Source organism: Ahaetulla prasina, chromosome 2, assembly GCF_028640845.1.
Source record: "Ahaetulla prasina isolate Xishuangbanna chromosome 2, ASM2864084v1, whole genome shotgun sequence".
NCBI lineage: Eukaryota > Metazoa > Chordata > Lepidosauria > Squamata > Colubridae > Ahaetulla > Ahaetulla prasina.
Genome location: NC_080540.1, coordinates 62,740,631 through 62,759,426, shown reverse-complemented (window position 1 = coordinate 62,759,426; position 18,796 = coordinate 62,740,631). Strand labels below are relative to the sequence as shown.

General features: G+C 35.9%; 3 protein-coding genes across 3 annotated transcripts in view; 1 reads left to right on the top strand and 2 right to left on the bottom strand.

Moving 5' to 3' along the window:
• APPL1 (adaptor protein, phosphotyrosine interacting with PH domain and leucine zipper 1) overlaps positions 1 to 5,404 on the top strand; it is a 35,013-nt gene extending 29,609 nt beyond the window's left edge. Inside the window, exons 21-22 of the mRNA XM_058168153.1 lie at positions 489 to 578; positions 2,440 to 5,404. Coding sequence (XP_058024136.1) covers positions 489 to 578; positions 2,440 to 2,589 — 240 coding nt within the window. The 3' untranslated portion in view covers positions 2,590 to 5,404. The remainder of the gene's footprint in view (positions 1 to 488; positions 579 to 2,439) is intronic.
• Positions 5,405 to 5,520: 116 nt separating this feature from the next.
• Positions 5,521 to 16,347, bottom strand: ASB14 (ankyrin repeat and SOCS box containing 14). Its single transcript, XM_058168154.1, has 10 exons — positions 16,309 to 16,347; positions 15,150 to 15,289; positions 12,340 to 12,394; positions 11,990 to 12,121; positions 11,749 to 11,906; positions 10,905 to 11,151; positions 10,564 to 10,735; positions 8,093 to 8,636; positions 7,669 to 7,822; positions 5,521 to 6,888 (listed from the first exon to the last, which is right to left on the bottom strand). Exons 4-10 carry the CDS (start codon positions 12,093 to 12,095, stop codon positions 6,710 to 6,712), a joined length of 1,560 nt encoding a protein of 519 aa, XP_058024137.1. The 5' UTR covers positions 12,096 to 12,121; positions 12,340 to 12,394; positions 15,150 to 15,289; positions 16,309 to 16,347; the 3' UTR covers positions 5,521 to 6,709.
• A 1,445-nt stretch (positions 16,348 to 17,792) lies between these two features.
• Positions 17,793 to 18,796, bottom strand: part of DNAH12 (dynein axonemal heavy chain 12) — a 106,215-nt gene continuing 105,211 nt past the window's right edge. The window contains exon 73 of the mRNA XM_058171890.1: positions 17,793 to 18,113. Within this exon, the coding sequence (XP_058027873.1) occupies positions 17,923 to 18,113 (191 nt within the window). The 3' untranslated portion in view covers positions 17,793 to 17,922. The remainder of the gene's footprint in view (positions 18,114 to 18,796) is intronic.

Genomic DNA, 18,796 nt, shown 5'->3' with positions numbered 1-18,796 from the left:
TGCATTCCTGTGAGGGAGGTCTGGGCCCATGTGAACTACCCGTCAACATTCTTTAGCTGGGTTTGAGGAGAAGAAGGGTCTTTTTCCTATCCTAGTATATATTTTAAGGAAGTGCCTCTGCATTTCTTCCTTTCTTGAGCAGAGTTCTAATCAGATATCAGAGAAGCAGAATCATACAGTGACGGAGTGTTTATTGAATACACAAATTACTATTTGGAAAAACAATTATATAAGCGTCCTGGTCTTTTAATATTTAACTAAATTACTGTGTATTTCATTTTTCTATTATATTATTGATGTGGTATACTGATACGATGTGAAAGCCAAGATTTTTAACACTTTCCTTTGAAAAGCAGTAAGAGTATTTGGTTAAAAATACTTGGAAACCTATATTCAGGCACTTTTTCAGGCAAAACAAAGTAGTAATCCATTCTGTGAAAATAATGTTACATTTTGGTATTTGTCATGTTCTTTTTAAAAAATTTCAGGATCGAAAATCATCAGAAAAGCAGAAAGAAATAGAAAGAGAAAAGGAAAAACAGCAAAAAGAGCTCAATAAACAGAAACAAATTGAAAAGGTATGCATTTGATCAAGGTTTAACTGGATTTTTGAACTTTCAAAATAGCCATTTTATTTAATAAACATGGGAAATTATTTTTCCTCACAAGGCTGATATTAATTGGTTTTAGATTAAAGCAGACATTTTTACACGGATAACATTGGAGGTAGTACAACATTACTAGTTGTTAGAACTTGACAAGCAATGGCCTACTTCGAGTGGCCAGGAGACTTGTGACTTACAAGTTGGAAACAGACTACTGCATCAGAAGTATCACTTAGCATGATTCACATTGGATGGGGATTCATATTGGATGGGGAGAAACAGGCTCAAGCTCAACCCCTCCAAGACTGAGTGGCTGTGGATGCCGGCATCCCGGTACAGTCAGCTGCAACCGCGGCTGACTGTTGGGGGCGAATCATTGGCCCCAATGGAGAGGGTGCGCAATTTGGGGGTTCTCCTGGATGGACGGTTGTCCTTTGAAGATCATTTGGCGACCGTCTCCAGGAGAGCTTTTTACCAGGTTCGCCTGGTCCGCCAGTTGCGCCCCTTTCTAGACCGGGATGCCTTATGCACGGTCACTCATGCCCTCGTCACTTCTCGCCTGGACTACTGTAACGCTCTCTACATGGGGCTCCCCTTGAGGTGCACCGGAGACTTCAGTTAGTTCAGAATGCAGCCAGCGGGTGATAGAGGAGCCACTGTGGCTCCCATATAACACCGATCCTGCGCAGGCTGCACTGGCTACCTGTGGTTTTCCGAGTGCACTTCAAGGTGTTGGTTACCACCTTTAAAGCGCCCCATGGCATAGGACCGGGATATCTTCGGGACCGCCTTCTGTTACCACATGCCTCCCACCGACCGGCACGCTCATAGAGAGGGCCTCCTCAGGGTGCCGTCAGCCAGACAGTGCAGGCTGGCGACCCCAGGGGAGAGCCTTCTCTGTGGGGCACCTACCTCTGGAATGAGCTTCCCCAGGACTTCGACAACTTCCAGACCTCCGGACCTTTCGCCGCGAGCTTAAAACATATCTATTCTTTCGAGCAGGACTGGCTTAATAGGGTTTTAAATATGGATTTTATTGGGGTTTATTTTATATTTCGTATTGTATTTTAAATTTAGGCTATTGGAATAAGTTTTTTAAATATTGTTTTTATTGAAATGTATCATTTTTATTTTATCTGCCTGTTCACCGCCCTGAGTCCTCCGGGAGAAGGGCGGTATACAAATTAAATTATTATTATTATTATTATTATTATTATTATTATTATTATTATTATTATTATTATTATTATTATTATTATTATTATTATTATTATATTCTTCACAGGATTTTATTCTTGAACGTTGCTAAATGATTGAAGTTCTGTATAGCCCTATATAAAGCTTTATGTTCAGATAGGTGAATCTTAGTAATTCATTTTTAATGCAGATAGTCATTGCTTACCATGTCTTGTTCAAAGTTAATGTCAGCGAGGTCCCTCAGTCACACAATCACCATTACAGTCAGTATACATTGTCCTGAGCCTGACATGTTGTTTTTCTTTTTTTCCTCTGCTAGCAAAGTGGATAGGTTGGAGAAGAAAGGATTACAAGAGAGTAAGCAGGATTACAATGGGGAATACATTGGGCTGTTTGCATAATACTCTCATAGCTGCCAGCATGAGCACATCCCTTTCAATGTGTATTTCCAATTTGTGTCTATTTATTCTCTTGTAATCCTTTCCTAGCCAATTGTGGTCACTAAACAAGGACTACTTGTAGTGTGTGACTTACTGGCCACAGTAAATAGTTGCCAATAATGATATATTTATTATTTACTATTTAAATTAATATTCACATAGCTTATGCATAAATCAGTAAATGTATTTTTTTCCAGGATTTAGAAGAGCAAAGTCGATTAATTGCCGCTTCTAGTCGATCCAACCAGAGTGTTGGTGAAGGACAGTTTGTAGTTCTTAGCAATAGCCCATCAGAAGACAGTGATTTGGGTGAAGATGGAAAGAAGAAGCAAGAATCTGATGCATGAAGTACCTTCAGTGCAAGCCTTTGAATCTTTTGTCTGAAATGATAAATTGAAATGTAAATTTACAATTTACCAAACAAATCATGTAAATTTGTTTTACATGATCCAACTCTGTATTCTCACTCATTAAGGTTGATCTTTCTTAAATGGCTGAGTGTAAATATGGCTTTTTGTTCTCAGACCATAAAGAAATGTAGTGAAATGTTCATGGCTGTAGCAGATTTGGATATTTTAGAACTTACTCTGTTTCAATTACCTAACTGTTCTGGTGACTTATAAAGTAATTTGTGTAACTTAAAAAGTAGAAAATCTTTATCTTTGGTTTCTTTTCTTTGTTTTCAGAGAGATTAATTGTTTTAGTCTCCTGCAGTAAAATTAAGAGTCTTGTTCTAATTTTAAATACTAACATTTGATCTCATAAGAATTGAGTCATATTTAAAGTGTCCTAAGCCTCTGAGCAAAAAGCCGATTTTGATTCCTAAAAATGGCTGGTTCAATAATGGAAGCAGCCTGATAACTTTTAATTAATGCTTTTTATAAGCATGTGGTGTGTCTAGAGTGTATAAGTTCAAGGGAATTAGTGTCGCTTCAATATTGTTTTAAGATGAAATATGAGAATATCACTTTTACTTGAAATTGTACTGGCTGGTAGTGATCTTGGCTTCTCCTCTGTATCCATAGAGCACTTTTATGAAGGGTGGCAAAAACATTCAACCAAACACTGGAAAGTACTTTGGAGTGTCAGTGCACTGTGTATATTTGTAACATTATACAAATTGATTTTTAAATGTCTAGATGAGAATAAAGTGCATACACTTCTAAGAATTGCCATGATTATTGGAATCAAGTTTTGTAAGTGTCTTCTCATTAGTAAAAGTTTCAGATTATGTTGATGATAGAATCAATTACATGGAAAAACTGTCAGATAATTTTTCTAACACCTGTTGTGATATTTACCTACATCCACATGTGATAGAAATACATACAAATTGCACATATTTTCTAAATCTGAGAAAAATCAGGCAGGTACTTGTAATTCTATATCAGCTTTTTGATTCGTGAGAAATGTAGTATTACAAAGCATGCAGTGATTTTTCATTCCAGTATGATTATACCATAGATACTGTAAGTTTGTCCACTTTTATATTGAAATCTGCAAGCAGAAATTGTATGGAAATTGGCCAATTAATCTGGACTGGAAAACCTTTTGAGATCAAGTAGGGATGTTTGTTCTTTGTTTCCAATTGCAAGGAAGTAGAAGATATTTGGAGACCCAAGAAAGAAAAGAGGAGCTGTGATTGCTCATTGAGAAGTCTCCTGCCAGTTTTTGAAAGCTTTTCTTATATTTTAACAGGAGTATAAAATTGCAGATATGGAAATCATATATTCAGTTCTATTTTAGGCCATCTCACTGAAATTTGGCAATATTTGTTGCAATTGTTTATCCACAGTTTACAGCTATGTTAAGCCACATAATACTATGAAATCATAAATTTAAAGTAAATCACCAGTTCATTTTAAACCAATAGTGTGTATATTCTCTGTAAACATGTATTATAATGTGAATAATACCAAATGATCTTTATTATAAAACAGTTCACAGGCTACTGTTCTGGAGTTCAAATGTACCCATTTGCAGTTACTTACAAAATCCAACTTGTATGGATTGTATTCACTAGCTCTAATTCCTATATTAGATTTTCTAGTGGGAATGTTCTCCGAGTAGAAAAAAAAAGTATGATTTGGCTGTCTGATTGGTTTATTGCTTGGAGCCAGCAGATAGACCTTGGAGTCCATTCTCATTTTTCTGAAGGTAAACTCCACTGAACTGAGTGAGATTTGCTTTTGCATACACAAGGATACGGTTATGCAGTCAAGGCACAAATGAACTTGGCAGTTGTGTTCTGTTGCTGGACAAGTGTAGTTTCTAAGTTGCCTTCTGTACTGTATCATATTTCTAAGGACAACATTCAAGTTAAAATTGCTATATTTCTTTGAATAAGATATTCATCTTTGATGATCTATAGAAACATATTTTGCATGTATTGTAAGCCAGAGACATTCAACTAATTTTATAGGATTGATTAAAAAAAATCAGGATTGCTATTTGTGATATATCAACAAAATTATTATCCTGTTTATTTTTCTTTTGTTTTCATCTGTAACTGAAATCACTTTCTTTCTACAAATACATGGGCTAACTAAGCACATTTCTGCTTGAACAAAACTTTTGCCTCCCCCGTGGCATAATGTCTTCACACTCCTGGGGAAGTTGACTTGCACACAGGGATATATTTTTCTAATTCATGCATGGATATTGTCATGTTGCAGGACTAATCATCCATCATGTAACTGAGAAAATAATGTTCCATAAAGAAATCTGTAAACAAGCCAAGAGGTTTGTACCAAAAAATTGGGGTGGCTTTTATAATACAGTGAATTAATCAGAAAGTAAAGATTTAGTCTTGTTTCAGTGACTGTGATTTTTAAATTGAAAGTTAATTAAAACTCTTGAATTTCTCTTAATATTTGTATTAATATTTAGTGACTGTCTGCTCAATATTGTCAATTGCAAAGTAAAAACTTGATACTAATAAAAACAAATTGGGAAAGATTTCAGCGAAATCCAGTTAATTTTAGAGGATGCTTTTCTACAATATTTATGTAAATATTTAGCATTTGTTCTTCAAAGCACATCATATATTGGAAACATATATTTCGAAATACCTTTATGAAATGCATTTTAAATCTGTCAGTAATTGAAGACTATCCATATAATAGAGATTCATTTATTGTATTTAATAAAGCAAAACTAACAGCTGGTGTCCTATTTTTATTTGATTAGAATATAGAACAATTTTATATTTTGTGAAAATTAGATCTGTAAATATTGTTGCAGTTGCAGTTTTTTAGACAAGATGAAGTGATACTTGTGACATAATACTATTTGATAAATATTTAAAATATTTTGTGTTTTCTATGTCAAATAACTATAATTGGTGTAGGCAATACACAAGACAAGATACAATTTTTATTACACCTATAATATAAAGGTACATGGCAAGACTTCAGTTATTTTGGAAATACATACTTCATACATCATTTACAATACTGCTTTTCAAAGAAAACCTTTTGGGCTTGTAAAAGATAATGTTTTTGAAGTTGCAATAAGCATACTTGAAATAAAAAAGGCATAGGATTTTAAATTTCATCTTAACGATGTGGGCAGTAGAAACCTCAGCTATTAAGGGATCTCTGAATAGCACACACGAAATCTAAGACTAAACTTCTTAGAAAGCCAAATTTTAAAAGTTAAATATAATTTTTAGGCGATACACAAGAAGTCTTGCTTAAAAATACAAGTACTGAACCAAAAGACCTTCCATGAATGTGATACATGACCTACTTTTTTTGTGCCAATTAACAGCCCTTACACATGCAAATTGTTTTTCTTCTAAAGGGAATATTCAACAGTATTTGTAAAGAAAAAGTCAAAATTAGGCAGTATAGTTATGCCCAGCTTTTACTACTTGAAAATGTTATATGTTAAAACAGCATGCAATTACTTCATTCCAATGTGGGCACCTATGAGCAAAAGGCAGACTATTGTATTTAACTCTTGCTGATCTTTAAGAAACTGCTTTCAATATTTACAGCTAAGGTGGAAAAATAATTGCAGTGCATTTTGTGAGCATATGAAGGGTTACAAGGCGAACCCCCTCCATGGATAGAAAATATATTATAGGGAACCCTTTTTCCCCAGACCAACTGAGGTGTCCATTGAAATCAGAAGATAGGGTATCACAAGGTTTGGGGACATCAGCTCCCACAGTACATCATTTGAGTGTTTTTACATAAGTTACGTCTGCGATGTTAGATACTTCAAATTAACTTGGTTAGTTCATATATCTTTGCAAATGAAAATGCCATAAATCAGATCTGCAAAACTACATTGAGGTTTGATAGTGTTTTGTTGCATTAACTGTTCAAAGTACTTTTTTGTACTGTAGTATACAGCAAGCAGACATATTAGTACCAACTAGAATTCTATTTTAAACATACTTCAATATCTTTGTTCATTTATATATAGGAAATCTTCCAACTGCACTTTTATGCATTTGACTTAGTAGATTCCTTTTAGATGTCCTTGTCCATAGAGGTCATACTCCTTATAGAGGATATATTCTTTCAAACGGTTTGGTAATGGCAGAAATGTCAGGAAGACAGGACAGCGCAGACGTAAACGTCCTAAGCATTTTCGGATTCTCAAACGGCAAAGATGTTGCAAAGGACGTGCGTTTGCTGAAAAATAAAATAATAGGTCTATATAATACGAATTATCAACTCCTACTTCTGTTTCTAAAAAGCTGGATGAAGAGATAAAAGTGACGGGAACCATGGAAAGGGAATGATCACATTTCTTCCTGTTCAGATTATTAACCTGGTTCCTATTGGGTAGGGAGGGTCCTTCAGAATATCTGTTGGTTCACTGTGAAGATTATTGAGACCATTGGATGGAGAAAGTTGCTCAGATTTGCTCTCACCTGGAGTCTGAATCCCCGCAACCCCAAACTACTGTTCAGGAGGTCTGGTCTTCAGGTAGGCTTTTGGCAAGGGAGAATGAAACTCCTTACTTCATTGCACTTCCAATCTTTGATGTTTATCTTTATTGATTTTATTATAATTTGATGGTTGTGAGCCCAGAGGAGTTGAGTTTTGACACTGGTACAGTGTTGAACATTTAAGGGAGGCCCTTCGAATAAAGCATGAGTTAACACCTGCCACAAGTACTTGCATCCAGAAATTAACTACAGGTCTGATTGGTATGTTATAATACATTTAATATGGGATTTTCATCCATCATGGGATGGTATTTGTGCTCAATGTCTTCTTTATTCAATGTATGTATGTATATATATATATATATATGAACATATTGTCATGGAATGTGTGTGTGTGTGTGTGTGTATGTGATTGACGATAGCACATAAAATGGATCCAGCAATTTGAAAGTTAAGAATGCATTGTGTTAATTATCCTTACATTCTATAATGTCTGCTGATAACTTTATTTGATACTTACACAAAATTGCATTGATTTCTGGCCACAGTTTTTGTTCTCGAAGAGTATCTTGAAGTTTAGAGCATATTCTAAGATGATCAACATAATCTAGCATTATTCGCACTACCTTCCCAGACAGGTGCCTTAACCATGACAGTGTAATCACTTCACAGAACTAAGAAAAAAAAACAAGAACATGAGAACACAGCATTTAATGCTTTATACAGTATTATAAAGTGCCTGATGCATCCCAGACTAAATCAGCAGCAAAACGAAGCAAAATCTACATCTGATACAATTTCACAAAAATACCAAGCAGATACTTTTGAAATAACTAAACACTTGCCATTTATTCTATAGAATGTCTCTGCTCAATGCATGTTTAAAGATTATGATCCTTTTCAGCATATAAAGGAAGGGTTAATCTCCCCCAGGAAGTACTTACCATTGTGTCTTTGATAACAGTTGAAGTCCATCCTTCAAATAAGTACTTGGAATGCTTGCTATCTCCATGAGGACAATCAAAACAACGGGAAACATTGTATCCATAATTCAGCAACATCCTTAACAGGACTTCATCTTTCAGTGTGTACTGTAGAGCCGATGGAAAATGGGTTGTATTGACTCTACAAAAGTAATTCACATTGGCTCCATGCCGAAGCAGGAGACTGATGAGTTCATAGTTACCCATTCTCAAGGCCACTTGGAGGCAATTAACAGGGTCTTGATTTGGTAGGGCTCCAGCATCCAGGAGCAAATGAGCGGACTTAATATCCCCATTAGAGACCGCAAAATACAGTGCTGACTTTCTCTCATCATCATAGTTTTTCTGAATTCTTCGATGCAACATAAAATTAGCATCAAACCCAGATTTGAGTAGAAATTCAAGGCACTGAGAATGTCCTCCTGCTGCTGCCGAGTGAAGTGGGCTGATTCCACTCTCCTTTATGACATTGAAATCTGTGACTGGAATCAAAATCTGTAAAGCCCTAGCAATAAGATAACGATAAACATTCTTTCAAACAAACAAACCTTTCAAACATACCTCAATGCTTCCATAAAGAGACAAAAGTTGTAAGCTTCTATAAGAGAAGTGTTTCTATCAACTATCAACTTTTTAGCCATTTAGTAAAATGCATATAAAAAGACAAGAATTTCAGTGGGGAAAAATTCTAAAAAAACATCAGCAAATAATAAAATGGGAGAAGAGAGAGAGAAAGACAAATGCAAGCTGATTGTTTCAAGTAATTTTATAAGGAAGAATAAATTCCTTAAGGTGCTACAGTAAGGGCAGTCCAAAAGAAACCAAATGGTGTTGATCCAGTCTATTCAGATCTATATTCTTTTACCCCAAAATAAGACTGGGTCTTATTTTCTTTTAGGCTTGAAAATAAGCATTTGGGATTATTTTCAGGGAGGGCTTTTTTTTTTTTTTTTTTGAGTTGCAGGAGGTGGACAGCATGGTCACCTCATGGCTGCTGTGCCCCTTAAAAGCAGACCGTGGTTAAAGGCACTGTCCTGAAGCCTCTCCACCATTTGGTTTGGGGCAGATGATGCCCAGCAGGTCCAGGTGCGGTGGGCGGGCAGGCGGGTGAAACGGAGAAGAGAAAGGGCACTGAGGAAACCCTTTCAAACAGCGTTGTCTGCAATTTTTGTTACTCCCCTCCATCGTTTCTCTTTCTCTCTCTCATTCTCTATCGCACTCGCACAGACATTTGATTGCTTGAAAGGGACAGGCTGGGCTTTGCTTCTATCGTAAGCATGCACTTCCCACAATTGCCTGTCCTTTTCTCAAGCAGCAGCAGCCGGGTAAAGGCAGGGTAGTGGTGGAGACGAGGAAACATGGTATATTCATAAGTTTAGCTGTGGAAGACTGTTCTAATACCAACAGAATATTCATATTTACATTAAACATAAAGAATGTATGTTACTTGTAATGATGTCAAACAGATACAAAACCCCCCTATCAATTAGTCTAACTTCTACAAATGTTTTTGTGTCACAGGACTAGGACAGTGAAATGCAGAAGAGAATGGACTTCCTTTCACAGATGTGTAGAAAGGACAATGTCAGCAGCCGAATGGTGCATAGAAAGCTACAAGCTTTTTCTACATAGTTTTTGAAGATAAAAAAGACTTTTCTACCTACTGTGTTTCCCCCAAAATAAGACCCTGTCTTATATATTTTTTGAACCCTGAAATAAGCGCTTGCCCTTACTGCCATGCGCTCAAAAGCCTGATTAGGCTTATTATCAGGGGATGTCTTATTTTTGGGAAAACGGCTTGAAATCCTGGGATTAGAAAATTTAGAACTCCGCCGACTCCGACATGATCTGTGTTTAACACACAAAATCATCTATTGTAATATCCTTCCTGTAAAAGACTACTTCAGCTTCAATCGCAACAATACAAGAGCAAACAATAGATTCAAACTTAATGTCAACCGCTTCAAACTCGATTGCAGAAAATATGACTTTTGTAACAGAGTTGTTAATGCTTGGAACTCACTACCTGACTCTATAGTCTCTACTCAAAACCCCAAAATCTTCAATCAAAAACTGTCTACTATTGACCTCACCTCATTCCTAAGAGGACTATAAGGGGCGTGCATAAGAGCACAAAAGTGCCTACTGTTCCTGTCCTATTGTTCCCTTCATTATAGTATTATATGCATACTTTTACTTATACTTTTACTTATATATACTTTTTCTCTCATGATGGGTTATTGTTTATGTTGATGATTGTATATACTGTTGTGACAAAATGAAATAAAAAAAACCTCAGTATTTGACAAACAATAAGAAACATTTCTCACATCAGAAATATGATAAACCACAAAGTAGAATAGATTACTTTCCCTTCCTCTCTTTCCCCCCCACCCCAGTTCCATAAATGGAGTCAGTATATTCTAACTCACAAGAAATGACCTCTATAAGCAGCTCTATGGATAGGAAGATGCCCAGATTGCTTTGGTACATTGGCATCAGCTCCATATTCTAGTAGAAGAGAGATGGCATCTGGGTTTCCTCCTCCAGCAGCCTCAAATAATATAGATGCAGAATCTGATGCTTGGGAAAGGATGTTGGCACCTATTGTAAAAACAGCAATAAGCTTTTAATAATAAATCAAAAATAATATGGTGTTTATTGTGTTTAGTTTATATCAACATAAAATGACTACATCGTTGATATCAAGGAAATAGAATTGTTCTGTAGATGAGTACATTTAACACTGAAGGTTTTATACAGAACATCTCACCTTTACGCAGTAGGAGTTCCAGAATTTCTGTATGCCCATTCTGTGCAGCCAACGCTAGAGGGGTGAGTCCATATGAACTTCGTGGATCTGGATCTGCTTTGGACCAAAGCAGTAATTCCACCATATCTTTCAAGCCTAATCTGGCTGCCTCATGTAAAGCTGTCCTTTTGTTGATACACTGTAGATTGGTATTGGCACCAAATTGTATCAATAAGGAAGCAATTTCATATGATTCATGTTTAATTGCTGTAAAATATTAAAATATGAAAGAGCAGCATTTAAAAATTTCATTTAACCCTCAGCTATTAAACTATTCAATTTCCACTGAGCATATTAGACAACCTTTGTTTAGCACTGTCACATGTTGCTTGTACATAATTAAAAGAATCACAAAAGAAGTGCTAAACTTTAAAATAATTCTGTTCTTCAGTTTTTTAAAAAAAAAAGAAGAGATAAACATTTTACAGTGCTTTTCTTCATTCACATTTAGAAAAAATGTCTTTTTTGGATTATGAATCACTAGTGTTGGAGCATTCACACTGGAAATTTTTACGAAAATGTTGGATAGCCATTTGTCTGAAATGGTGTAGGGTTTCCTGCCTCGGCAGGGGGTTGGACTAGAAGACCTCCAAGGTCCCTTCCAACTCTGTTATTATGTTTATGTATTGTTTGTCTGAGAACAATTAAACATTCCCAATGATAAAATGATAGCTTGCATTGATTGAAAGTAGTTTTTCATGCCAAATTTCATGCCAGATATAGTTGCCTATATGAGAAGATACTTTCTGCCTAGTGATTCATAATCCAAAAAAGACATTTTTTCTAAAATACAGTTTGGTTTAACAGTAATCAAAGCAGAATCTTCTTCTTCATTCTTAGTATCAGGATCAAACCCATTGATTAGCAGAACATTGACATTTTTCACAAGACATTTGTCCACAGCTAGAAACAGAGGAGTTTCTCCTTTCAGGTTGGTCTGTTGCCAGACAGTAGGATGTGAGGCTGAAAGAGAGAGTTTTGTTTGAATTGATAAGTTAATATATGAAATTGACAAGAATCACACATAGTCCTCAAAGGGACGTTACCTTTCAAAGTAATTTCTAGAATATTCTTGTTTGGTTGTACTGCTGCTTCATGAAGAAGAAGCCAACCTTGGGAGTCTACTTCCTGAAAAGCAGATCCATTCTTCATCAACTTAAGTAAAGACTTTTCTTCACCTGTTACGAGTATGAAAGATCTACAATTTATGCTCTTTAAACTCAAAGACCACTTTGTTTTAGTAATAAGTAACAAACCCTTTTTAACATAATAAAAGGCTGCCTCACACCTGCAGGTGCTACTTTTAATTCCTCCACACATGAGGGTTAAGATCAACTAATTGAGTTCATTTGTGTATTTTTATAAATTCCCAAGAGAATTGAACCTATTACTTAACTGTCCGAATGGCAGTGATGATCTTTCTGTAATCTGGACTTGTTGTGAAACAAAAGCTGCAAACAGAATGCAATAGCATTAAAAAAGTCAAATATTATCATATCACACTGAATTTCAAACTGCAAAAAATGGTGAAAAAAGAGAAAATACTTATTTTGTATATTTAATGTATTGGTGTTTCATGCAGGAAAAACCAGGTCCTATACCAGTGGTGGGATTCTACCTGTTTTACCCAGTTCAGCCGAACCTGTAGCAGCGGCAGTGGGAGGCTCCGTTCACCCATCTGGACGTCATCATGGATGCTCTGTGCATGCGCAGTGGTGGCAAGCACGCTCATATTTCCGAACCAGTAGTGAAGGTAAGTGAATACCACTACTGTCCTATACACCTAGGGAGTAAGCTTCTCGGATATTCTGGAATTGAGAATAGCTTACCAAACTCTTTGACTTGAGTCTTGACAGTTACCTGCACTTTTAACTGCTACCAGAGTAGAAATGTCACTCCCTAGTGTTTTTTATTTTTTTGTATCCTCATGGTAGTTGTATCTGACTAACATGCCAATACCCATTGATTTGGAAGTTCAGTGAGACCTATTAATGTGACTTGCTTTTCTTTCTCTGGGCTATAGAGAATTTGACTCAAGGTGTGTCCAACCCAAATGCTAAAGTCAAGCCAAAATATCCAACTCACTAGTTGTAGGGAAGATTTCCCTTCAGTACATTTGAAACCTTTAAGGACTAGGATTCTTGTGGGCATGTCTAGTTGGGAAAAGGATCCAGTTTAAAGGTATTTTTAGCGTGTGTATGTTTGTGCATGTGAAAGCCACAGTTTGCCTTTATTTATTTACGAAGAGCTCCTTTGTTTCTCTTTCTGCTTTCTATGGATGAAAACTATATAAATATCTTAGTACAACTTCCCCTATTTCCCCCTCTATTCTCTCAACACTGTCTTTTATCTCAGTGAATTAAGAGCTCTACTCTGTACGTTAGGCCTTCCTGTCATTAAATAACAAATGTGCCATTCTTCTTGCTTTTCTCTCATTGAACGGAATAATTGCATTCCATTGCAATAGTGACTGTTACTATTTCTTCTTTGCTCCTAAAGTCTCAAGAATGGCTCCCAAAGGATTTTTAACGTTTGAATCAAACTATTATTGTTAGCCCAACAAAAGGGGGAAATCGTTAAATATGTAATTGGAGAGTAATCCTATTAACTGTATTTTATTGTAATGAAAGTTAAACAACATGAATTCTAATATTATTTTGCTTTGACTCTCATTGTGGCTTTTAGAAAGTAGCCACCATGGGGGATTTGGCCTGGAACAGGTTGTGTCCTCCTGTTCCGTGGCTTACTAATTCCTAAAGAAAGTGAAATCACAGGAATTTATCACTGTGGGCAAAAATGAAGCAGGAAAATTGACATTTTCTACTGATTAAGAGTTGACAATATTCCAGAATAAGGCTTTGGATGATAGAAATTATTTGAAAGGATGGGGGGAATGCCTACCCTTCCCTCACTATAATTAAATATGGTAATGTCTGTCTAGTCAACTAAAATAAAACAGCCTCTACTGCAATATCCTTCCTATAAAAGACTACTTCAGCTTCAATTGCAATATTACAAGAGCAAAAAATAGATTCAAGCTAAATGTCAACTGCTTCAGACTTGATTGCAGAAAATATGACTTCTGTAACAGAGTTGTTAATGCTTGGAACTCATTACCTGACTCCATAGTCTCTACTCAAAATCCCAAAAACTTCAACCTAAAATTGTCTACTATTGACCTCACCCCATTCCTGAGAGAACTATAAGGGGCGTGCATAAGAGCACAAAAGTGCCTACCGTTCCTGTCCTATTGTTCTCTTCATCATATCAAATTGATATAGTTGATGCATATTTTTTTTACATATATGTATATATTTTCTTCAAAATATGTTGTTTTATCGATGACAATTGTTTGTGTATACTGTTGTGACAAAAAGAAATAAAAATATAAAAAAAAACCTAGCAGACCGATAAATACATTAAAATAATAATAATTTAAAAAAAAACCACAAGAGCTGGATGACAAGCAGTTCATGGCCTCCCCATGCCTTATTTTTCATTGATTTATTTACTGCAGTTCCCAAAGCCACCAGAAATCAATCTGCCAAACTTTGATTACTGGTTGCCCAATAACAGGGGTGGCACAAGTTTTGGTATTTTTTCCCTACAAACTGAGACTAAAACAAGATTAATGTTGTTTTAAAAGAAACAACAATAATAAAAGAAATTTAAAACCAAAATTAAAAAAGGAAAATAACAGCCTGTCCCTCTGATGAGATCATCAGTTACTTCATTGTCATGTCATATAGATTTTGGCTACCAGAGTAGGAAGTTTATCCACAACTGTAAAACTAGTGCCTACCCTTCTTTAGAGGGAAGCAGCGGAAGGTCAATACTTTGCTTTAATAAATAAAAACAAAAACAGAATACACAAAGTTAAAAACATTGTAATTGGCATTATAATGGAAAATAAAATAAAATAGGTACTTTATAATTTATACATTTATGTTAATCTTTCTTGGTGGGGGAGAGATTTTTCATATTAAACGGGTACTAGCCACATTTATAAATAAAAATATGTGTCATTCTAAAGATACCAAAAATCATCACATAAACATACAAAATATGGAAATTTCATGCCTGTAACAATATTCTGTGAACAGTTGCACAGCATTCTCTGAAACTGTATTTCAAAAATTACATCGTTTCTGTTCCAAGAAACATTTTAACAGATGCTAGAAACAATATATCAAAGGCAGGGCACACCTGTCACTCTTTGCAGGAGTCACCGTCTTGCTCCCGGGTATGTCATGCAGGCTTTGCTGAATGACAAGCTGCATAGAGACGTCATCCTCAGCTTCCTCATCATGCATTTTTGTAGTATCATACAGGTTAAAACCACATATCTTAAATTACAGAATGAGGTGGGGTTAAACATTATGTTGCAACTTCTAGAAATACCAATAGCCAGAGACATAGAAATGTATAATGAGGAACAAAAGCAAAGAATTCTTAAACCCCCCCACCCCACCCCCGTCCCGTCCCGTCTCAATCTCTTTTTGAGCATTAACTTGACAGACACCAAAACCATCAGGATCACACTAGGCAGACCAGGTTATCAATTTGACTTCTTTTTGCTCCTCTTTCTGAGTACATGCCTGTGCCAAGGAGTTTGAGGGCTCAGTTCTTCCTTATGCTTCGTTCTCCTATCTTTACTGCCCTCACCCTTGCTAACCTCAATACGTTCCTACAGATCTCTTTTGCAATGCCCTTCCTCACTCTGCTCATATTTGCTGTTTGTGTAAAGAAAGTGCTGGGTCATGTACATTAAAAAGCAACAGTTCAGCTGAAAGCTGCTTAGACTGACTGGAAAGAGATGCAGAACTTCTCGATTTTATTAACAAACACAAAATATCATTTGCAATGCGGATGTTTCCTCGTAAAAAATATCACTAGCATTTGATTTAATACTCTATTATTGTTCAGGAAACACTCTCTGTTGTACATTAAAAATGGCTTACACCATAGTAACAGAATTAGTGAGAGAATTAAGCCAAAGTGGAGCATTTTAACTGGCATTGTTTTCAGTTATTTTCCTCCATTAAAATCAATGGTATTGAGATATATTTTCATTTGGCTGCATCAAAATGAATGCATAAATACATGCATAAATATTGAAAAAGTGTTAAAAATTATTAAGCAAAGTTTATGGGATACAAGAAAATCACAAAACGCCTTTTCTCTTTGGAACGCTAACACATAAAAAGCAAAACATGCAAATGCAAACACGCACACGCACTCCTGGAGTAGTAAAAAACAACATTCCAGAAATGCCAACGTTTAACTTTTATTATTTAGAAATAGCTCAGGAAGCTAAGCTTTGGAAGAACTGACTTTTTATAATGACAACACACATTTTCCTCACCTTTCTCCCACATTTGAAACACAAACTGCTCACTCTAAGCAAGTGTCAAAACCAAAATGTGATGTTTGATGTATTGAAAAATGATCCTGGGCTCATTGCATCATTGGAGCCATTAATAACTCACTATAAATATCTGACTGTAAGACATTCTCTCTTGCAGACAAGACATATGGATTAAGTGAGGGTCAGCAAATGAACCACATGGATGAATAACAAAAACTATTCCAAGAACAGGCATTTTAAAATCAGACTGTAATAACTGTTAGGAAAATTTAATTCATTTCAGTAAATTCCTAAATGCACAGCATATAATTAAAGCAGCAGCAAGGACCTGGGAAGTTATTCAGTACCAGATAACTAGTCATATATCGAAAAACATGGGGGACATTGATTCATTCATTATGAACCATGAAGTAATAGCAATAGCACTTAGACCTATATACCGCTTCACAGTGCTTTACAGCCCTCTGTAGAGGATTGCATATGAACTGATTTTGGGGAGAGAGTTCAGTTTGAATGTTAGCAAATATTATATACACATCATATCAGAAACCAAAAAACCTATTATCTCCAACAACAGGACCAGGTATTATTCTTCATTAAAATTGACCAAAACTATGCAAACCAGAAATACATCTCTGGTACTAGCAGCCATTACTGTATAAGTTGGAGGTGGACTTGAATCAAAGAAGTGTTAAGGAAATGCTAATTCTGCAGAGAAGCTCTAGGATATTCTCTCAATCACAGGACTTGGAAAGGAATGTTTATTTTACATTAAATAGTTCTACTCTACCCCTGCACTCCAGTTAAGCATGTTGCAAAAACAAGGCTACTGTGCTAAAACAGTCCATAAATAAAAATTGACTTCTTACTTTTTCTGTGATGCCTGCTAATTTTGGATGGTAATGATGCCTCAACACACAATACATATTATTGATTATGCTACTGTAACAACTCTTTCCACAATATGATCGATTCCTGCCTAAGCTGGGGGTTGGACTAGAAGACCACCAAGGTCCCTTCCAACTCTGTTTTTCTATTCTATTCTATATCAAGAACTAATTCCAGTTACTCTGGGGTAGAAATATGTGCCATCCACACATCCGTAGCAAATTGGAATGGTTTCATATTTTTTAAAAACGCATACACACAAAAGATGAAGAAACATGGCTGCAAAAGAATGGTCCACTGAGGATATTCTGTTCAGCCAGAAATGAAGGGTTAACAATTTTAATCTAATTCACCTTCCAGAGTTTGTCACCCTCCAAAAAAGCAGAAGAGTTGTCCAGAAAGCAGAAATCAACACAGACTAAATCAAATATTTTAGATCTTCAAATGTTAAGAGTTGAAAGGAAGCAACAACATTTTTGAGCAAAAGGAAATTTATTTTTCAACAACTTCAAAATGAATTATGATGCACTAAATAAGATATTTTGCATAGTAAACACTTTTCTTATAAAAGAACAGAAGAAAAAGCATCAAGAATGGGTTCAGTTTATTGTAAAATATTGTTACCAGAAAGTCTAAATGATCAAAATATTTAGAAAGTCCTTTATTCTAGGGAAAGATATGAATATGGAGTAATTAGTCTCATCTGGTTTGAGTTCTATATAATTAATCATCCAGCTGACAAAGTAGAGCAACTCCTCGCTTGATCCAATGCTGGACTGGCTGGTCGGTTAACAACTTCATTGCAATGACAAAGTTAGTTGAATGCCCAGTTGTTGAAAGGACTCCTTTGCGTTCACTTGTCTTGTACAGCGGACACACATATGCATTTGATTTCTTGAGCTCTGATGTTTTGGCTGCAAGGGAAATATCCTGTAAGGTGAAATTCTTCACAAGAAGAGTCCTCTACTCCTCTGCTCACAACAAAATACCTTATGCCACCAGAGTTGAAATTCTGGGTTTAGACAACTTAGAACTACGCCAACTTTGGTTATTTAACTCATAAAATTATCTGCTACAATGTCCTACCTGCCAACGACTACATGAGCACACAATAGATACAAACTTAAAGTGAACTGCTCCAAACTCTATTGCAGAAAATATGACTTCAGCAACAGAATGGTCAGTGCCTGGAATACACTACCTGACTCTTTGGTTTCATCCCCCTAACCCCCCCAATTTTAACCTAAGACTATCTATTATTGACCTCACTTCATTCCTAAGAGGTCTGTAAGGGGTGTGCATAAGAGCACCAGTGTGCCTACCGTCCCTGTCCTAATGTTTCCTCTGTTTGTATCTATTTTATGTAGCCAATCCATGCTTATACTTATTACCTAATGCGTTCTTGACAAATAAATAAATAAAACAAAAACAAAAATTGAGGATAAAATGAAAGAAAAATACTGAATGCCTATAGCTTACAAACTGCATTGCAGCACGATGGAGTAAAACTGAGGGAAAACAACAATCATTGCATCTCTTGAGGTGGGCAATTAAACTTGTGACTGTAAGTGAAATATAATGGATTAACTTCTTATAC

Excerpts from the sequence above, each read along its gene's own strand:
- ASB14 (XM_058168154.1), bottom strand. The coding sequence starts at position 12,095 with ATGAAGAATGGATCTGCTTTTCAGGAAGTAGACTCCCAAGGTTGGCTT. Across the intron at positions 10,736-10,904 it reads GGAACTCCTACTGCGTAAAG|GTGCCAACATCCTTTCCCAA; the intron begins GTGAGATGTTCT and ends TTTTTACAATAG. Across the intron at positions 6,889-7,668 it reads AGAAATCAATGCAATTTTGT|CAAACGCACGTCCTTTGCAA; the intron begins GTAAGTATCAAA and ends TTTATTTTTCAG.